At 43.9% G+C, this 20,518-nt stretch overlaps 1 protein-coding gene across 4 annotated transcripts in view; it reads left to right on the top strand.

The window, feature by feature from the left end:
• Positions 1-20,518, top strand: part of CIAPIN1 (cytokine induced apoptosis inhibitor 1) — a 342,573-nt gene that overhangs the window by 49,889 nt on the left and 272,166 nt on the right. For all 4 annotated transcript variants that reach the window (XM_069654074.1, XM_069654083.1, XM_069654066.1 and 1 more), the window contains exon 2: positions 1,856-2,024. In XM_069654074.1, the coding sequence (XP_069510175.1) occupies positions 1,868-2,024 (157 nt within the window). In that variant the 5' untranslated portion in view covers positions 1,856-1,867. The remainder of the gene's footprint in view (positions 1-1,855; positions 2,025-20,518) is intronic.

Genomic DNA, 20,518 nt, shown 5'->3' with positions numbered 1-20,518 from the left:
TCACCAAACCTAAGTCGGTACTCCTTTATCGACCTCGAAAGGATGAAAGGCTGAGTTGACCTTGTCGGGATTCGAACCTGCAACCTACAGATCATGCACAGATCGCAGCAACAAGCGCTCAATTGGCTGAGCTATCTTATTGGCTAACATCCTTCGGAGGTCAGGTATAACAATCGCAGTGCCTAGATGTTGGACGAACCATGTATGAAGCGCAACATAAAGTTAAACACCTATCTGAATTATCACAGGGACAGGTTTTGCTGAGGTTCTATTTCAATTACAAATGTAACTTTAATTTGTTTGTTTTTGAACAGCGCTTGCACTTCCTGGAAAGTCAGGTTTTGAAGATTTGAGAGGCTATAACACCTGTGATTGGTGTAATGACAATCACCCTTGAGCAAAGACTCTGCTGCCACTGACCATTTATAGTAATCTACCCCATTGAATACAAGGTTGAATGGATGTAAACTAGACCGTGCATAGTCCTCATTTTACACACTTTTTGTGATTAGAGTGTAAATTAAATTGTAAGTGTGAAAATGATCTGCCTCTGCATGATTATGCACACAGCACAGGTATTCTGAAAAATACAATTGTGCAATACTGGTTTGCTTTCACTGGGGAAAAAAGCATAATTTGTTACAAACAATTCTCAATTGCAATTTAGTTTCCCATTAATTATACAATCCTAAAATGCTAGGAAAATAAACATGCACAGTGCTTCTGTTTGCTCCATGAGCACCTACACACAACACAGCATAAGCTGAATGGATGAAACCATTCCTTTATCACAGTGCAGTTTCTTTTTTTTAAAAGGCTTCAGAGAAATGCATTCTGTTTCAGAGGCTTGTTTTTTCATGCGTAAAATGGCTTGGTACAAACCTTATTTGGGGGCCTGCGTGAGAGGACACAATCCATTTCGAAGAACAAGTTACTTGCGCCTGGTAACATTCTTTTGACTGGATGTTCACTCCCACGTATTCCTCGTCGCTCCTCCCAACCATCCCCTCTGTCAAGAAGGAGCTTCCGTGATTTACACCTTCCTCCGTTAAAGCTCAAGTATTTCTCATTTTTGAGACTGCTGTGCGGTGAGAGGAAAAGCACAAACTGAGGCAACGTGGTGCGTGCCTCATAGAACAGTGTCAGCATTGTACTGGAGGACGACTGAGGCCCTCGAAGGACACGGTCATTGATGACGCACAGCACCCACTGCTGAGAAGTTTCTGAGCTGCAAGCAAGCTATCAGAGTATATCAAAGATGATGAATATGTGGGAGGAACATCCAGTCGAAATAAAGTTACCAGAGGTGAGTAACTTGTTGTTTTCACTACTGTGTAGTGCAGCAATATGCAGCCTTCCATTTACTGAAGATTGTATATCTCCTCAGCTGAACAATACCAGACTGAGTCATCCATCTATTATTGTTACTTTGTAACATAGCATTTAACACTGCATTAACTTCATTCTGAAAGGGCCGCCCACGGTATTCCATTTCAGGGCTTATTTTGGGGTCTGTTTTACAGAATTACAAATCGTCTCTTGCTGCTTTTGAAGCTAGATCCATGGTCAAATATTCTAACAATGTTAATTCTCCACGATACAAAAGAGGACTACGTAAATGTTTTAGAAAATATATGAATGCTGCCACTTTTTCTTTAAGAAGCACTAATGTATATTTTATACGTTGGGTGTTCTCTCTGGACCACACTGTTTTCTCAAGGGTACGTTTATGCTTGCGTGTGCAGAAGGAGGATGTGTGGGGTGCTCTTTATTACTTGGCAGTAAAACTGTGGTGACATTACTATCATTTCTGCCTTTTGCTAGCCTTGATTTCATTCCCTTTTGTCTTTTTTAGGCTACCACAGACATGGCAGAGTATGGCGTTGCAGAGGGCCAGCATGTAGCTGTGGTGTGGGACCGGCACTCAAAGGTTGACGCCCTGAAAGATCTTGTGCAAATTATTCAGGGTGTGGTTGGGCAGCAGGGAGGTGTTTCTGTGGAAAACCTTGACCAGTTGATAAAATGTAAGTACAGTGTAAACCCTCTAACCGCTCACTCCATAAAGAGACATTTTCTAGGGAAAATCGATTGCACAGCCCTCCACCTGTCAATTGCACTTCCAGACTAGGCAGAATAAACCACATGCAAGATTACCAGCTTTTAGGTTCATATCCTAGTACCATCCAACTAGGAAGTTTGTGGCTTTCTTGGACGGTGTACAGTTGTGATGAATGGTCTTCTTATCCAGATACGCATGTCCTTTTCATGTGTAATCCTTTGTGCTCAACACAGAACTATTGCATTTATGGATCACAGTACAGAACTCCTACTGTTTGCACTTTGCTATAACCCCACCATACTATAGCCAGTATTGGCCATTCGGGTCTGTGCAACCTGTGGCGCAAGTTTGTAGGGTTGTGTTGCCATTTTGTCTCCTGGTAAACCTTCAAACACCTCACCTTCTATAGGGACCTCTAATTTCATGGTCTGAATCTCCCCTACCACACCACCAAACAATCCATTTAAACCTTGAAATCCAATTCAGTCTCCTCATGTTTTCATTGTTGGGAGCCAGTTCTGGGATGAAGAAAATCCTGGGGTTATTTCATGTTTCCACTGTGAAAAATATCTGATCTTTGGATATGTGGACATGGGATCCAAAGTACCAGTGCCACCATCTTTATACCTTCCAAAAAATGGACACTGATGATTGGCCAGCTCTGCAAGGAGCTGGCCAATCTTGCTGCAGTTTCTACCTCTCCTGTCCCCTCCCAGGCCCTCTGCACAGCCCTGGCCTCTCATTTCATCTCTAAAACTCGGGACATCCTGTCCTCTCTCTCTCTCTCTCTTGTCCTGCTTTCTTCTGGCCCTTATTTGGCCACCTTTCCTCCCTCTTCTGTCGGTCCCCGGTTCTCCGCAGACGAGGTTTCTAGACAAGTCCGATCTATGAAAGTCTTGTCAAAACAGGTTCACCCCTGTTTGTCCAAAACAATCAAGGACCACATTTGACACCCTGGCTCCTGCTCTGGCTGATTTCTGCAACCACTCCTTCACCACTGGAGTCTTCCCCATCCCCCTCAAGCATTCCCTTGTGCACCCTCTTCTTAAGAAACCAACCAACCCTTCCTACTCGGCTATCGCCCAATCTCCATCACTCCTTTCCTGGGCAAACTCCTGGAAAAGCTGGCCATCTCTCAGCTTAATCTTCACACTAAATCTGTTGGTTGTCTCCATGACCATCAGTCTGGCTTCAGAGCTGCCATCCCACACCGGGGAACAAAGGACAGCTACCAAAGGTCTGGTTATGCTCCACTTCTTCAATTCTCTCTTCCATCTTGTCAATCCTCTGCATGATTTTATCCACTTTCGCACCTAGATCGGCCCTCATGCCCTTTATTTCGATAGCAGGTCCGCTATATCGGCTTTGGTTGCGGCCGTCTGCGTCCACGAGGTAGCCATCGTGCGATCTAAAGGGGGAGCAACGTGAGGGCGACACAGGGAGAATTCGGATGGTGCGAGTTTCTCTTTGACGTTCATATGTATGCAGCACAGGATCGTTCTAAAGGGTGCATTCGACACAACTTGGTCCTCTCTAAGCTCACGTGCAGGACAGAAAACGATACCCAGCTGCAATAGATGGAGAAGAGGACACACGCCCCTCCAGTGGGGGCCCAACCTTCTCAGCTGTCAATGATGGATCAGTCCTGGCGGTGGGACTCTGTGGCCTAGGTGGGTCACCTATGAAGAGGTGGCCAGGGCCATCCAGCAGTCACGTTATTCCACTGTATCGACCACCTTCAGTTATGAGGAACATTAAAACATTGCGCCTTGCTGGGAGTAGTGTAGCCCCAGAATGTCCACACTCCCTTGCCTTTTCAGGGAATTTGATGTTGAGGAGGGCACACGCCATGGTATGCAGGGGCCCAACCCTCTAAGGTCCCCTTTCAGCTGTCAGTCCTTTGTGCTAGCGCTGGTGCATGGAGTTCGTTCACTATCCCCGGGACTCAATTCACACCCCCTATAGTGGTTTATCACACGTGGTTCTCAGTATGGCGGCACGGGCCCTCCTACCCTCTCAAGGGGAAGAGGCTTCAGAAATCAGTGTATGGATTCCCTCAGTTGGTATCGACCACCAATATACGAGGATGTGCAGGCAGACGTTGGGTTGAGAGGCAGGTCCTTCATGATGGGCACTGCGTTGGACTACCACGTCCGTGAGCGCCCCCATTTGATAATACTTTCCTTACAGTACAGCGTGCTGGTCGATCCAGCATCACTATGCTTCTACCATAGGGTCAGCCCTCAATGCGGGCGATTGATCACTATATCCTCATTGTCCGCGCTTCCTAAAGGAGTCAAGTTGCAATCAACATCGATAATGAAAAACAAGGATAGCCACTTGTAGTATGAAATGCTGGTTTTAGCCAGCCTTTTCTCACTTCAAAGTTAAATCAGAACATATACATTCTCAAGTGCTAATTTCAACGCGGTCCAGTAGTTGTTCATAGACCTAGGTCTCTAGTAATTTTGCCGGCTAACGGATGGTTGAATATGTTCACCAGTGGTTACATTATTAACTACTGACGCTAGGGTATTGTGCTGCTGCGCTCTTCACCGCTAGTCTGGTTCAGATACCAGGAAGATGCATTTTATGCCCAATGGTTGTAGTTCACACAAGATTTGAATTCCTCAGAGTCCCAACAAAGCTCTTGTTTGTTCTCTGGCTCTGTAATGACTGAGTCCGAGGCCTTTCAGTTGCTGGTGGTCAGGGATTGCCTGGTGTGTAATATGTGACCTGTTGGTGGCCACTTTCCCATGAGTTGCCCTTATTGTTTCACAGGAGGGCATACATCTTGCCCTATGGTTATCAATTGCCTCTGGACCAACATAAATGCCTATCACACCAGATGAGTGGAAAAAACAGAAAAGAGTAGCATGCATTTTCTGTTAACCAAAACCACTCCCTAGCACAAATTACTGAAGGTGCTGTGTAGTTTACAGGACTTGCTGTTCCAACAGTCGACCCACATTGATGGTATTCCCTCGGCTGCCCCATTCACTATTGATAAATGCTCTGGGTGCAGCATGCTCATGGGAAACACAGCGAGACAGATATACACTGATCAAATTCTAGCCCCCCCCCCCCCCACCTCCGTGGTCTGCTCATTAGCGTATATCCTAACCCTGAGAGATGTGGGGCCTCCGACGGGGCACATCATTGGCATCATGGATCAGGCCAAAGGTGTGGGGGGGAGGTCAGTAAGCTTGTCAGAAAAAATAGAAAAGGTTCATCCTCGCACTACATGTATGATTTGTCTTAGAACCGTGAGATGTTGGCTTCTGTGAATCAGAGTGGGCGGGCGGGGAGGTTCTTGCGGATTTTGTTTTGACAGTGTCTGGGCTTTGTGGACGCATTTGAAGAGAAGACTGAGGACTTTCACTGCAATACAATATTACCCAGAAAGCCAATGGAGACCTCTTGGTATGGGCTAGGCTTGTATAGTTTGAAGAGGTGGCGACGGCAGAATTTTGTACATTTTTGAGGCCTCAGGATTAGGAAGGGCCAAGTAGGTGTTGGCATTGGACAAGCGCAAGTTGAACTACCGCCTCATTTCCTGCCTTCTTCCCCCCCCCCCCCTCCCATTGCCCCCCCTTCCTCTCCACCATCTCCTTTTTCCCCTTCTCTCTGCTCTCTGGAACAACAGTACGTCCACCCACAAAACGGCAAACCAGGTGAGAAAAGAAAAACCTTATCTACCAAAGAGTGCACTTACCAACAACGGGTGGGTTAACACTTCCCGTTAATAATAAGGTCAGACTTTTGTAATACCTTTTTGAATAGGGAATGTACATTACATTAGTAGTGTGTTGCAGTGTGTTTGGAGTGCAGAGGGTGAGGGCAGCTGCAGACCTTTTGCAAAGCCTGTGTATACAAGGTAAGGGCATACTACACAGTCAATGATTGAACATTGTTTCCCGAGCACTTCCCTTTGCTCCCCCACCCGTCGGCACAGCTGCGCTGTTCTCCCATCTTTGAAGCTTACTATGTGAGGCGGCGCTTGCCATAGAGCTTGTCAGAGAAACTGCTGGAAGTTACAGCTATTTTGAAAAGGCTGCCGGTACACCCTAACCACTGACCCCCCTTAGCACAGGATTGAAATACTGTCTATTTTCTAAGGGCGTGTATTACAAATATCAAAAAACGAGCGGCAACTGCGGGCTGGACAAGACCTTTGAACCGCTCAGTGCATCTATTATACAGAGTGAAAAACATCGAAATAAAATCCTGTAAACACTGCTCGTTCCAAGGGTGAGTAAATCTTTCTTTTGCCACAGAGCTGTTGTCAAAGAAATCCGCCGGCAGTGCCTGTGGACTTGGGTGGCCTTTGAACTGCATGCTGAGTTTTCTACCGATCTCTAGATTTGTGTGGTGTGCATCGCTGCTTTGGACCACTGAAAATCCAAGAAAAGTTAACTCCCTGTTTTGGGTTAAAATGAAAATGCTTTCTAATCAGAAATCGACCATGCGCAGTGCTAGAGTCAAAAACATACAAATTGGCAAGCAACGCAGGGTTACCTAAAGAACAAAGGATAAAGCAACTAAAATTGATGCTGCTGTGACACAGAATCAGCTACAACCATAAATCGTAAGTTATTTCAAATAAAAATCTAAATGAGGAACAGATCCCCGATATCCTCTGTTCCATCCACTGATCCCCATCACATACAATAGATAATAACTCCCTATTAAACATGGTGGTAAACCTAAAGAGGGCATCTCTTGGAAGGGAAAAAGATTAAAGTAATAATTTCTGTGAGGAGGATATTATTGATAACAATTTATCAAATGCACCAGGTTTGGCTGCCCTTGTACCATCTTCAGATATATCTGAGGTCTTTGAAACTTGCTGCGAAAGTGTTATTTCCAACTTAAGCGATAAAGAAAATCTGGGAAAACCTGCTACCAGTGCTAAACGGAATTAACACAATTTTATCTGAAGTGGATACACTACCAACTGTTTTGGAGTCTAGAGCCAAAAAAAACAGCGAGAGGCTGATTTAACCTTAATAAAAGCAATGTTAAAAATATCCTGCCTGGAAAGAGAAATAAAATGGACCAACTCTGGACAAAATGGCACACATGTACAAAAAGTCAATCTATTGCCTTGGAAATGCCCATTAGAGATGCACATAGGGCATTTGTTCACTCGACTGAGGCTCCATATAACAACTGGGATTATGAGGAGATTCATATACCACCACCACCTACTGAGGTGAAACTGGCCATGTCACCTGTGAAACAAACTAGAAAGGTACAATTTAAAAATGTAGTACATTCTGCCAAAGGTTGGGAAGGGAGATCTAATACGCCACTATCGGGGACAAGGATATTAACTCCGACCATTAGTGAGAAATTGTTATGATTACAAATAAACACTGTGATGGAACATTTCGGCAAGCAAAGCTCCATGGCCCGTTTATAAATGCACGAAATGGCCAGGCTGAAATTTTGAAACCCACTCCTGAGAAGGAAAAAGACAAATCCTCAAATACCTGCTTGTGTTGCGATTTAGTACTAGTAAACACAAAAACACACCTATGGAAAAAAATTATACTGCTATTACTGAAAATAGAGCTTGGTCTGATTTGAGGCAAAGTGGGGATGCCGGCCCAAAACCCAAAGCTGCAGAGATACCAATTCTCTCTGCAAATGCTTTGGAAGATCTGGGGAAATGGATCATGCTTGAAGAAATAAATCCTACAAACCAAAGTCCTTTTCTAAATGGGTCGTGCCTTTTGGCGATCTTTAAGCAACTACCATACTGTTTGACCTAATCACATCAGCAGATTTTGTAAAAATGGAACTCCCTTGGTTTAGAAGTCCCACAAATTGGGCACTGGTGGAATTTGCATCTCTGCTGACGGTAGCATTATTAAAGTCACATGCCGATCTTTTCACTAGACTGGGATTGTTTTTGATAACATGTAGGAAAGGGAAAGAACAATGTGAGCCCTAGCGACAGATTCATCAAAGACTCACAGGAAAATTACTCTTTTCGTAGAGGGAGGCATTGCGAGCAGTTCAAATACAAACAGATACTGCTAGGTCCATATCTACTGAAATGGAGTATTGGAAGCCTCAACGACCTAGAAATGGTGCAAACTGACCTGGCTCAATTTCAACCAAATAAAAATGGATGTGCTAGAATACACAAGGTTTTTGCTCTTTCTTAACCCATCATAAAGGCTGTGAATCCCTGGAATCCCGCAATGTATTTTTCTTATAAGAAACTTGGTTTCCAAAGAACATTGCCATTGATGGCTTTCAGATAATTACAAGTAACGCTGCCCCCTCTAAACGGGGACGGGCTAGTGGTGGACTGGCAATTGGAGTAAAGTCAGAACACACTTTGACTCAATTTACTAAAGCGAACTATTCCCCCCCCCCCCCGATCTTTTGGCAGGTATCCTGCAGCTACCGAAAGATAATTCTGCTAGGATTCTGCTTATTAATATATATGATCCTCCGGGGGGCACTTATACCAGCCACATTCACAGGTCCATGGACAACATTGCCCGTTCCTGGCTCGAGAGTTCCTTTGGTCAAATCATTGTTACTGGTGATCTTAATAGAAGAAATCTCAATTTATCCACTACACCCAGTTTTTTTCTCCCAATTGTAAGTGAAAAGACTTTGCCTGTTAGTATGATTTGTCATTTTTGGCTTTTTGTGTTAATGCTATATCCTCCGAGACCTATACCTGGTCAAATGGAACTGTAAAGTCACATATTGATTACGTACTTGTCGATCTGTTACCAGAAGTAGATCTAGTCCCATAGAAATTATTCACAATGGCCTTAGTGATCATGTGAGGTTGATTTGGTATACCGATATAATGGACGACTCTCTGAACTTATTCAGAAAGTTACATATCACCTCTCATATACAGGGCACTCGCCTACAATGGTCGGAAGAAAAATATAAATAAAATTATGTATTATGATATGACCAAAAAACCCTGGAAAAAGCTTATAGAATAGCCGAATGGGATCTGGGAAAAATGGTCCGCGTAATAATCCAGACCAGTGGTATGGCAAAACATGGGCCTAGGAAAAAAAACATAATTGAAGCAAAAGCCCCTTATGATCCTGTAATAAATTAAAGGAAAATGTTGCATAGAAAGAGACCAGTGCAAGTAAGAGCTTGCTCTGCCTTGGACCCATTGGAGAAACAAATTAGAATCAGTAATCTGAAGACCAAGTACAGAAACTGGTTAAAACTACACAAATGTTCTCTGAATAAATTTCAATTGGATATGATTGGATCGTTGGCTGAAAACATACGATACTCGGGTTTTGATGTAGTTATTGTTTCCGTAAGGCTATTCTTCCTACCGGTCTGAACCCTATATCTGAAAAGTATGGCATGGATACATTCAGGGCATGTATACATCATAGGCCCTGTAAACATCAACACTGGCCTTTCCGGGGGGGAGGAGGCGTAGGGTGGTGGGTTTGGAAATACGGGGCAGCCTTTGTTTCTTGACATAAGTGAGGAAAATGTATTAAGAATCATCATAAAAATCAAGTCCTCACGTCCCCCCGGACCGGACGATATACCCAATATCATGCTAAAAGATAGACCTGATCTTTGGGCAAAAATGTTAAATGTAGTCTATGCACATGTAGTAAAAACAGGTTCCATCCCAGAAAGATGGCGAAATCTGTACTTGTCCCTGTCTTTAAAAGTGGCGATAGATTGGTCCCCTCCAAATATCGTCTCTTGGCAATGATGGACTCGAGCCAAAATATTTTTACAACTATATTGTTGGGTGAACTTACATCTTGGTTGGAAATAAATAAAATACTTAGTCCCTTTCAACCGGGTTTCAGGAAATCTTATAATACTTTGTGATTGGTATCTGTACATTGCAATACTTAATAGCGGAATACGAGCAAAAGAAGGGCCCCAACTTATATTGCTGTTATGTGGAATTCACAAAGGCCTTTGATTTCCAGACCAATGTTATGGGAAAAACTTGAAAAACGAATTATAGATCCTATCTTACTATACCATATACAACAGTTGTATACAAATACATCCATAACTATTCATTTACATTTGGAATGTACTCGTACAAAATATTATTCCATTAATGGGGGCTAAAACAAGGTTGTGTACTTGGTCCCGTACTGTATAACTTTTACATCAATGATATTGAAGGCGAATTACAACCTGCCCGAAATCTTCCACCGGAATTAAATGGAACCCATTTAACTTGTCCGTCTTACATGGACGATTTTAATATTGTTTGATTGTACCCCAATTGGCCTACAGTGCGCAATACTGCGCTTCAAAAATATGCAAAGTTAAGCCACATGTCAATAAACACTGTGAAAACCAAGACAATGTGCCTAAGTAAGTCCAGCCATGCAAAAGATCCTTTTGTCTGTCATCTAGATGGAATAGTTTGGGAAAGGACGAGAACATTTGTATATTTATTTGGGTTTCCCTGTCAACATTAGATCATCGCCATCTTACTACGAAGCATTGATTAGGGAGAAAATATGGAAAAAATGGCTTGTCCTAAAAAATGATAGTGGAGGAGGCCATAACATCCAAGGCTTCCTTGAAATTTATCGCATAAGCATTGTTCCAACTATTCTTTACTCACTTGATGCACTACCTAGCACACACATACAGTGGCTAGATAAGATCGAGGGCAAATTGCTTCTTACCGTTATTAATTTGCCTAAATCTGCCCCGGTCGAAGGATTAAGATTGGAGTATGGTCTGTGCTCATTAAAATCATTGTGGTACATAAGACGTACACTGCTATATGCAACATTGTTTAAATCAAATCCCAATTAAAATGCACTATTAAAATTACTGAGCTAAGACATGGTTAATAATCAGAAGAGCATTTGTATTGAGGATATAAAAACAACGGCTAAAAGTCATCTTGCAGTATTAGATATACGGTCAAATATTTTTGAAACCTCACCAAATTTCGAGGCAATAATAAAAACAAAGACTAGACTATGGGATAGGGCTCTGAATATAGATACCCTACATAAAAAGAAACGTTATAAGGAATATCAGAGTTTTGCTTATTACAAACCCTGTAGTTATTTGACCAAGATCTGTTCCATTGAATTAAAACTATTCAAGACTTAATCTCCTCCCTACAAATGAATATATAGGATTTTGGCAGAGCAAAAAATCCCCATGGGAATATGATAATCTCTGTAGACTGCCATTGCGAAATGGAAACCTCTTGCCACGTACTAACTGCTTGTTCAAAATTGCTGGATTATTATGTTAAAGGTTTATTCACATTATGTAAGTATTATGGGCAACACACGGTATGATCAGTTGTGGTCAACAATATATGGAGCTCGGTCAATAGCTGTTACCAATGGATATGGAAAGAAATGGAAAAGGAATTGGGGACGAGCTAACTGTTGATAGAAAATTTGATGAATTTTGATGAATGTAGAAAGAATGATTGTTGTGTTGTATATATGTTGACATTAAGTGAACGCTTGCACATATGCAATTTTTTATTTTTAGTAGTTATGAATTTTCTTTTTTACATGTGCTTAAAGTTTTGTAAATCAAACTAAAAAACACAATAAAAAAATGAAAAATTACATTAGATTTCAAGACGAGCGATTCATTAACATGCAAGGTATATATGCATTTGCGCCTTTCAGTGAATGAGTGTTCAAAGTAGGCTCATCAATGGCCACAAAGAGACTTGAACTTCCTTGTCACCTAGCGACATTGAGGCATGAGGCTTCCTGATTGAAATGGGTGGGCTTTCTCTTTTTGATTTACACTTTCTGGGAAACTGTCTTAAACCTCCTTACCATACCAAGTTAGTAATGCACAGCAAATAATGGGAAACTCGCTGTCCAAATCCTTCCATTTATTTGAAGTGTTATCCCATCCTTCCTGGGAAAATGCTGTATCGGCTAAATCCAGTAACCTTCTATCAAAATGCTGGTAACATCCTTTTTAACTGCCAAAGCATTAAATGATAAATTGCCATTATTCTGGCTCCTTTTCTATCACACATGTGCACTCTTCTCCCTTTCAGTTCCTACGTGCCCATTTGATGTCTCTCAATGCTTCTAAGCCTTGCCTGCATCTTTTTGATATCACTTTTCCCTAGTACTACTGCTCTTTCCACCACACCAAAAGTCCCTCCTCCACCCTAAAAATACTACTCCTTCACATTTCTGCTCAAAATCCTCTGTTCACTCACCCAATGACTTAATTCACTGCCGGTCTCCTAACCCCACTTGCCACTCTCTCATGCACAACACAGTACTATTTGAACTTACTAGCCAATGTATTTATTTTATTTTATTGGTGTTTTTTATAACGCTCCTAATACAGTACCTGAGTTTGGTTTCTAAGCGCTGATCTGGGATTCAAACCTCTGTTGCTCTGCGTGGTCTTGCTTCCAAGACCAGCGCATTGCCATTGTGCTATCTTCCATACACCTGCCTCGCCTGCTCCAGAAATCGCCTCTACAATTCATGCCCACGTCCTTCCTTCTGCTGGTCTGCCACCTCCTCTGACCTTACCTGAACAAGCCACAATTTCTTGCTCCCTGGTGTTTCTTTTCACCCCCTCCTTATTATGTGTTAGTCCTCTGACCCTGTCATATCAGGCCCCGTCTTCCCTGTCAAGCAGGGAGTGGCATTGTAGAATGGTTTAAATGGTTTGTTTTTAGTTCTGAAATTTTCTCCGCACAGGAGGGCCATGGTGCTGTTGGAATGGCAGTCTGCGCTGTATAGTGTTCAAGTCGGGGGAACCTAGGAGCGGTTCCCTGTGAGTTAAGTATAGTCTGCTTGAGCAGTCTCCACTCTGTTTCTACTCCCTGATGGTCCAGGGGCCTGGCCCAGGAAACCTCTCTGCTCTGGCGTTTCTCTCTCTCTCACACCCCCCCCCCCCACCCTCAATCCCCCCCACCTCCGCTGGGTGGTCCAGACCTGACTTTTCTTGTCAGTGGGAGCTGCTCAACCTCACAGATCCCTCAAGACTGTCTGATCAATAACTGTGTAAATTACCAGCTGAAGAGCTAACCGTCCCAAGGAGAAGTGGAGAAAATAAAAAACAGACTCCACTTCTGAATGGCTGCGAATCTGCAGAAGGGAAGGGAAGGGACAAGGTCAATCAGAAAACAGCATAACCTTCAAAGTCTATTATCCAAAACTACTTCATAGGATCAGTACCTGTTAACCCTCCATTAGCAACTTGGAGGATGTTATTTGGACTTTTAAGTAACTTTGGTTATTAGACTTGGATTCTTTTGAAGGGAAGTTAAGTTCCAAATTGCAGAAAAACACCTTATTCTCTCAAAAGGTGACTACATGACAGTCCAACTCCATCATGTTCCTGTCTTGCGTGTAAGTGAAAGCGCAGCCAGCAAAACCCAGATTTCAACACCTGGAATCAACCCTGGACATAGCGTCTTTCACTTCTCTTTGAAAGTATTGCAGCAGAGTTCTTAAAGTATCAATTAAACCTGTTGCTCTTGCACTGACTTTCTTTCTTTTCAAAACATGCAGGTAAGAATGTGTTCTTTCATTCAGTTTTTTAACCACACATTTCCACACTGTTGTAAGCCAGCATGACTTCTACTTGCAAGGATTCTTTGCATGCAGCTCAAAATGTCAGTATTAGTTCAACGTGTATTTTACAGAATGTCTTTCTTAGTAAATGGAATTGATTTCCAGCAAACTAACACTTGACAATGTCTTTAAGAAGTAAACTCTCTGCAGCAACCTAAATACCGAACTCACTAGATACCTAATGAAGATAAGGAACTTTATGGAAAGGTAATCCTCTTTCCACTCGAAACAAACGCTGCCCTCCCACCAGATTAACAGCATTGCCTGTCCCACGTAGTCCTTGATCAACTGTAAAGCAGATTTCAAGGATGTCCCTGCCAAATCTTCTCTTAAAAACTTCAAATTGGGCCAAAAACCAGACACTTAACAAAAGCAGGACCTTCCTGCTAGGGAATGAACAATGAAAGACAGTTTAGAATGTTAGTGCCGCCCTGAAGCCCTTCACGCCACCAATCAGTGAGCAACTTCCCTTCCTCGATGATGACTTGGGGGAACTCTCACTCTGTAAAAGGGAGGTTAAGTACAACAACCAATTATGAATTCCCTTCCCACAATTAACCAATACTACCTAATCCAGACAAACTCCCTCTCGGGCCACAGGCATGAAGTAATGCAATACACATAGAGGTTGGTACATAAGGCGAGTGAGGGCAGGCATTCCGTCCATCCCAATCGCCACCTTCCTCCTCTGTGGGAAATGGCTTTCTCCAGGGTAGGCCTCCCATCCCCTCTTTGAAAAAGTCTGGGTTCTGACCTTGTCATACTCTGACACGCTTAACACTACACTCTCTCGCACGCAATACCTTACCTGCACTCTCTCCCCACCGTCCATCTCTTCAGCACTCTTCTCCACCTTCTGCTCTTCACCGCCTGGTTTCTTAGTCCACAAACCCCACTCCCACCCTCACCAAAACACCTTTCATTTAGGTCTGCCCTTGACTGGCTGGCTTTTACCTACCTACTCTGCTCTGTGCCTCCCTAGTTCTTATTGGCCTTTTTTTTCCTCCTATTCTGGCTGGCCAGTCTCTTCCTGCATTCCCCACCCCCCCCTCCCCTCCCCTCAGGGCACACTGTTTGCTCCTGGAAGACGTTAAATAGTATGGTTGGCCTCGGCCCCCTTTCACGACTCTGGCGTTTGTCCCACCGAAGCCCTCAAACATTTCATTGGTGCCTCCCAAATCCGGTAAGGTTGTTCTTTCTCTGGTGTCATTTTGTATGCTGGTGATGAGGTGGAGTCTATGTATCTTGCACTCTGCTGGTGTTCTGTGGTGGTTAATTCACTCAGGCCAGCCATTTCTATGTCATTGCGTCAGAGCTTCTAGGAGAAGCAGTCCTGTAGAAGAAACGCAAGCCAAATGGCCAGGACCGAGGCTGATGGTCATTGCAGAAGAGATAGTGGTTCCAGGATTCCCATACAGCTGTGAATACTGTGGGGAGTCTGGACTTGGATCCTCATCCATTCCCACTCACTGCCTCTGATGTAGCACAGGGTCTGGCAATTCCCTGGTAGACTGCCTACTTGAGGCCAGAGGGGTCACTGCTCCCTTGAGACAGGGTCATGACCCTGCCACATTTGCTAAACCAGCTGAATACAAAATGTGTCCGTAAACTCATCATTAGTTGACAAGTTTAATCTCTCCATCCTGACTGCACGCATATAATTCAAGATAGTTTTTCTCTAAGCTACATGAGGCCAAGTCCTGAATTTCAGGCCTAGACTCTCTATCAATTCCGTATACTTCTTCCTCTTACATTTTAGTGTCACTTCAATAGGATTCTGGAGAGCAGATTTGATCTTGCCAGGAATACACTGCAATTTGGCACCACCCCCATTTTGGCACTTTTCCATGCCTTAAGTGTTCAACCTGACCAGGAATGGGCCTGGGACTAGTCCCGGTCCACATACTTGGTGCCAGAGAGTCTGCTACTGGAGCAGATATGAAATCAGTAGTTGTCCCTGATTGGACAACTACTGGTTGTTTGAATGGTGCAGATCCTTACCATTGCTGGGCTTGAACTTGCTTCCAGCTCGAATCCTGGTCAAAAGGAGGAACTCTGCAGCTATTCTTCAGATCTACGTTGGAGCCAAGAATCGGCGAAGAAGAGCAGCCTGCTGAAGATCCAAAGACAACCCCTGAAGTTGCCCAGCATCCCTTCCTGTGTTGATCTTGCTGAAGCCCTGCTCCTTTGCCTGGTCTCCGAAGACCATGAGCTATGCTTCAGCCCCTGGACTAGTGGGGCCAACTAGTCTCAATGCCTTCTCGAGGATCCAGCCCTTCAGGACCTTTCGGAGTGACCCTGGACTGCCCGGTGAACTGATCAGCTCTCCCATGGGCTACCATGCCAGTCCAAAATTGAAGTCCAGAACTTTGGTAGTTGACAGCTTGTGCCACAATTCCCCTTCTCTTCGAATGTCCTCTTCCCACCTTCAAGGAAAACTGTCCTGCAGTAGCTGCTGTGACTGTGACTCGAAGGACGCCTGTCTGCAAACGGTGATCATTGCTGGAACTCATTTCCCTCTATCCAGTTAAGTGTCCGATTGAGACCTGCATTGTTCGATTCTGCATTCCTTCACCGACTGGGGTTGCATTACCAGCCGACCGGAAGAATCCTTAAAGGGATAGTCTAGTAAAAATTTTTATTTAAAAAATAGATGGGCAACATAAAATAAAAATACTAGCATTCTCCGTTTTAAAACTTCCTATGTAAAATTTTGAGCTATTCAAGCTCAAAATTCGCAAAAGCAAGGACATGGGTGCATCCATTTTGTGAAATGGAGGCCCTCCTGTGCTGGCTTTTGCGGCACTAATGAAGGAAAAGCCAGCCAGCTGTAGTAAACAAAGGCTACCGCTGGGTGGCTTTCCCTTCATTAGTGCTGTAGGTGGAGGATGGGGACCGGAGACCAGAGCAGGAAAGCTGCAGCTGAATCTCGGTAAGTGCTATTTATTTTTTTTTTTTTTTAAAAATAAGCACTAGCTGCGGTTTCTTTTCTAAGTTTTCCGGGCTGGAGGAGCCCGGAAAACTTAGAAATAAAACCGCAGCTTTAAAAACGTTGTATTTATGTTTGCGGTCGCTTTTGAAGCGACCGCAAGCATAAATACAACATTATTGTGTTGGAAAGAAAAACCGCAGCGTTTTCCAAGTTTCTCAGGCTCCTCCGGCTCGGAGGAGCCTGAGAAACTCGGAAAGAAAAACCGCAGCGTTTTCCAACACAATCGTGTTGTTTCTGCCTGAATCTGCTTTCCCATTTGGGGCTTTCGGGCTCCCCACGGGGAGCCCGAGAGCCCCAAATGGGAAAGCAGATTTAGGCAGACAACGCAGCATTTAGCATTTCCCATTTGGGTCTCTCGGGCTCCCCACAGAATAGCTCAAAATTTTACATAGGAAGTTTTAAAACGGAGAATGCTAGTATTTTTTTTTTTTTATGTTGCCTATCTATTTTTTTTAATTTTTTTACTAGACCACCCCTTTAACAGTGACTCCTGGGCACCTCATTGGAACCAACGGTGGAAGATTGAGGCCCTGGCGTCCACCCCCTCCCCCACCCTGAAGATGATCCACAAAGACATCTGGGAAAATCGGATTCAGGGGGGTGGGTAAGTAAGCATCAGTGTGCCATAGGATAACATTTGGACCAAGTCACTTTGCCTCCTATCTCCATTCCACTCACCTTTGATCGTTGAACCTGGGTCGGGTCATGCCTCTGGGCTAGCCTTGGGTCTGGGAAATAAAGGAGAACACTGATCGAATTGTTGAATAACTTTGAAACAGTTTGAAATGATTACCCCCATGAGAGAACCCTGTGACATTTGGGAACAAGGCCTACTTACCTGCTTTGCTTGAAAAAGTTTTTGATATTCATTAAGTGAACCTACTGGTGATTGTATATATTTGTATTATAGAGTGGTGTGCGACAATACTACGTCTTAGATTCATTTTCCAGTGTCTTCATAAGGCCTAGAATATAGAACTGGCTGTCTGAATTGAATTAATGTGTGCAATAGTGTGTGGACTCATTGATACCCCCTGGCCGTACTTAGACTCTCCTGAGACTGAGCCTTGGCCTCTTCACAATACCTTGATTAGGTTGTGGCTAACCTCTGAGAGCTCCCTGTTCGTCATAACTAGTTTGGCCTCCTAAAATCTGTCCTCCAGGTCAGATTCTAGAAATCCATTTTAACACTGATATTATGGGGAAATCATCCCAGCTCTTCTCCTTTCATGTTGGGTGGTATACCAGTGATCCTAAAACTCTTACACTCTGCTCTTCCCCAAAATCCAGTGTTCTCTTACATGTGCTAATTGGTGGAAGCTGAACAGTGCTAAAAGTTTTGGACATCAATAACTTTAGATTAGTTGTTTAAGATTGACAACTCTTCCAGATCTGCAACTTCATTTTCAGTTCCTGATATATTAGGGAGCCTCCATTTTTACTTCCCTGAACTCTTATCCTTGTGTTAATAACCACATTGGTAGTCTTATGGATCTTGTCCAGAATTATTCTTCTGTCCGTCCATCTGCGTCTCTAGACTTGACAGTTGCAACAGCCTTTACTTGACCATCTTCCTCCCCGCAGGTTCCAAACTATTCCGAACCTTTCTCTCGCTCCATCTACAAAGACCCCAAAGCCACACCCATATCTCCAATTCACTCTCCCCTTGGCAATGAGAGCTGTTTTGTCTCTCCATGTTTTTCAACAAGCCTTCTTTAAATGCGACCTCCCTGCTGTGCATTCAGATATTCTAGCCTCTCGGGTCAGAAGAGAACTTTGTTCTTCCCCTACCATACTCCTATAGATTCCATACCATAGTAAGGTTCAAACTGATGGGAATACCTGTTCCATCCTCATTTGTCATCTTTTGAACTTCCAGGACCCACATCACCTTGCCAATGCCATAGAGACAAGGTTTTTCACTTGGAAATATTTTCTGACACTTCACAACCATGTGTGCAACTCAAGCAAACGCCAACCTTGGTGACAACATTTACACTTTATAAATGCACTCATTTAAATAAAGGTTATTTGTAGTTTTGGAAGGCATTTTTTTGTCATTTAGTAGATCTGGCTTTTTGCAGATCTGTCCTTTTTGGTCTGGCTGATTTATTTAACCAGTTCCTTTGTAAGTGTGTCATGGGTACAGTTTACTAAACAACTACTGCCCTGCTGGTGTACAGGGAAGAGTAGTTGCTAACGCGCCTACGTACACCCACACTACTTCTAAACCAGCAGTACTCCAAATCCTAAAATTGAAAATGGTACAGCCTGGCAGGCATACCTCCTTTGCTGCTCTCTGTAATGTGGGCTGAAGACAAGCTATACTCTTCAGGTGTGTGAGCTGGTACAGAAGCAATCCAAACAATAGGACAGTGATCTCAAAATGTAAAAAATGTTCAACCACTGTCTAATAAAAATAGGATCTTTAAACTAACAGAAAATGCACACAACTAATAAACACTACTGGCCCACCCTTGTCAGTAAACCACAGAAAAATGAGATAGCATAAAGTGGTGCTCTCGGTTGGTTTACCCCTGTGCTCATGCAAGGATTTCAGAATCAAAATGTCAGTTAATGAATGCCTTTTCAAACGGTAGAGAACGGGGCATACAATTCACTATGGTCCTGGCCAGGGGGCCAGGACTTCTTCAAATGCCTTTTAGTTCTTGTATTTGTTTTTCGCTGTCGAACCAGGCATTCAAGCACTTGAATTGCCGAGCCAGGGTTGCGGCTGGGAGCAGCATCAACTGGATCCAATGACGTGGTGTGTTTCGACAGAAGTGACGGCTTGCATGTCGGAAATGCTGGAAATGGCAGGTGATGAAACGGCGGCGGTGGAAGATTCTGCAGCTTTGGGGACAGAGGAGCAGCTGGCGAGCAGCTGGCTCAACCCACCATTATAGTAACACAGCGGTGATGGCTTGGAGCTCGAAGAAGCTGGTAACAAGGCAGGCAGTGTCAAGTTGGGGATGCTAGAAGACTAGGCAGATCTCTGATGCGTAGACAGTAGATCTCTGAGATTATTCACATGGATCCCTTGCAGCATCTTGTATGGTGTCTAAGGTGCCCTTAGGTGTCAACGTTTTGAGATGCATTGAGAGCTGGGGGGATCACTTCCTTGGTTCTTTTGTTTCTGAGAAACAGTCCAGAGTCTCCAGGGCAAGGCAAGTCTTTTCTTCTGCCCTTCCTAACTAGGAGGTTTTGTAGAGTACGCTTCTGTCATCTCTAGTGAGCAGGAAACTGGGTACCTGTGTCTCAGTTGCAGTAGACCTTGTCCGGCCAGCTAATCATCCCAAATAGGCCCTTGGGATGGTTAGGGAGAAGAGTTGGTCTTGCCTAAGGCTCCTGTCTTCACCTCCCTGGCAGAGGACTTTGGAGTAGACTGTACTCCTACTCCGGTTTTGGTGAATGCTCCTTTTGAAGTTTTCCAAAATGAATCAATTAGAGGGCGGTTCTCCCTCGCCTCCCATAATGATGCAGAGGATTCGCCCAGGGCAAGCCTGTTAATGATCCTATCCATGCTTCTGCAACAAGTGTCCTTTCCCTGCTGATGTTATACCCAGAGTGCCTTGTCTGCATTAAACAGGGACAGGAGATGTGGGAGCCCTAGTCAAATCCAAGACGGTGAGACCTGTATGTGATTTGACAATCTCTCTGAGTTGCTCTTATTGCACCCTTTAATGTGCCTACTTCAAAAAGGACTCTTTAATCAGAGTTCTTTCAGGAGATGGCCATTTTCATGAGAGGGCAGTCTTTGAAGCACCTAAGTGACCGCCCAGGTAGCGTTCCCATTCCTTGGAGGTGGAGGAAAATTTCGACCCTTCTCAGGGTGTACTGAGGGGGGTGGGCAATCGAGGGTGGTTTTGGGTACTTTGG

The sequence above is a fragment of the Ambystoma mexicanum genome, chromosome 1p (assembly GCF_040938575.1).
Source record: "Ambystoma mexicanum isolate Mex_15411 chromosome 1p, UKY_AmexF1_1, whole genome shotgun sequence".
In the NCBI taxonomy this organism is placed as follows: domain Eukaryota; kingdom Metazoa; phylum Chordata; class Amphibia; order Caudata; family Ambystomatidae; genus Ambystoma; species Ambystoma mexicanum.
The sequence above is the reverse complement of the archived record's forward strand: the minus strand, read 5'-3'. Positions and strand labels throughout refer to the sequence as shown.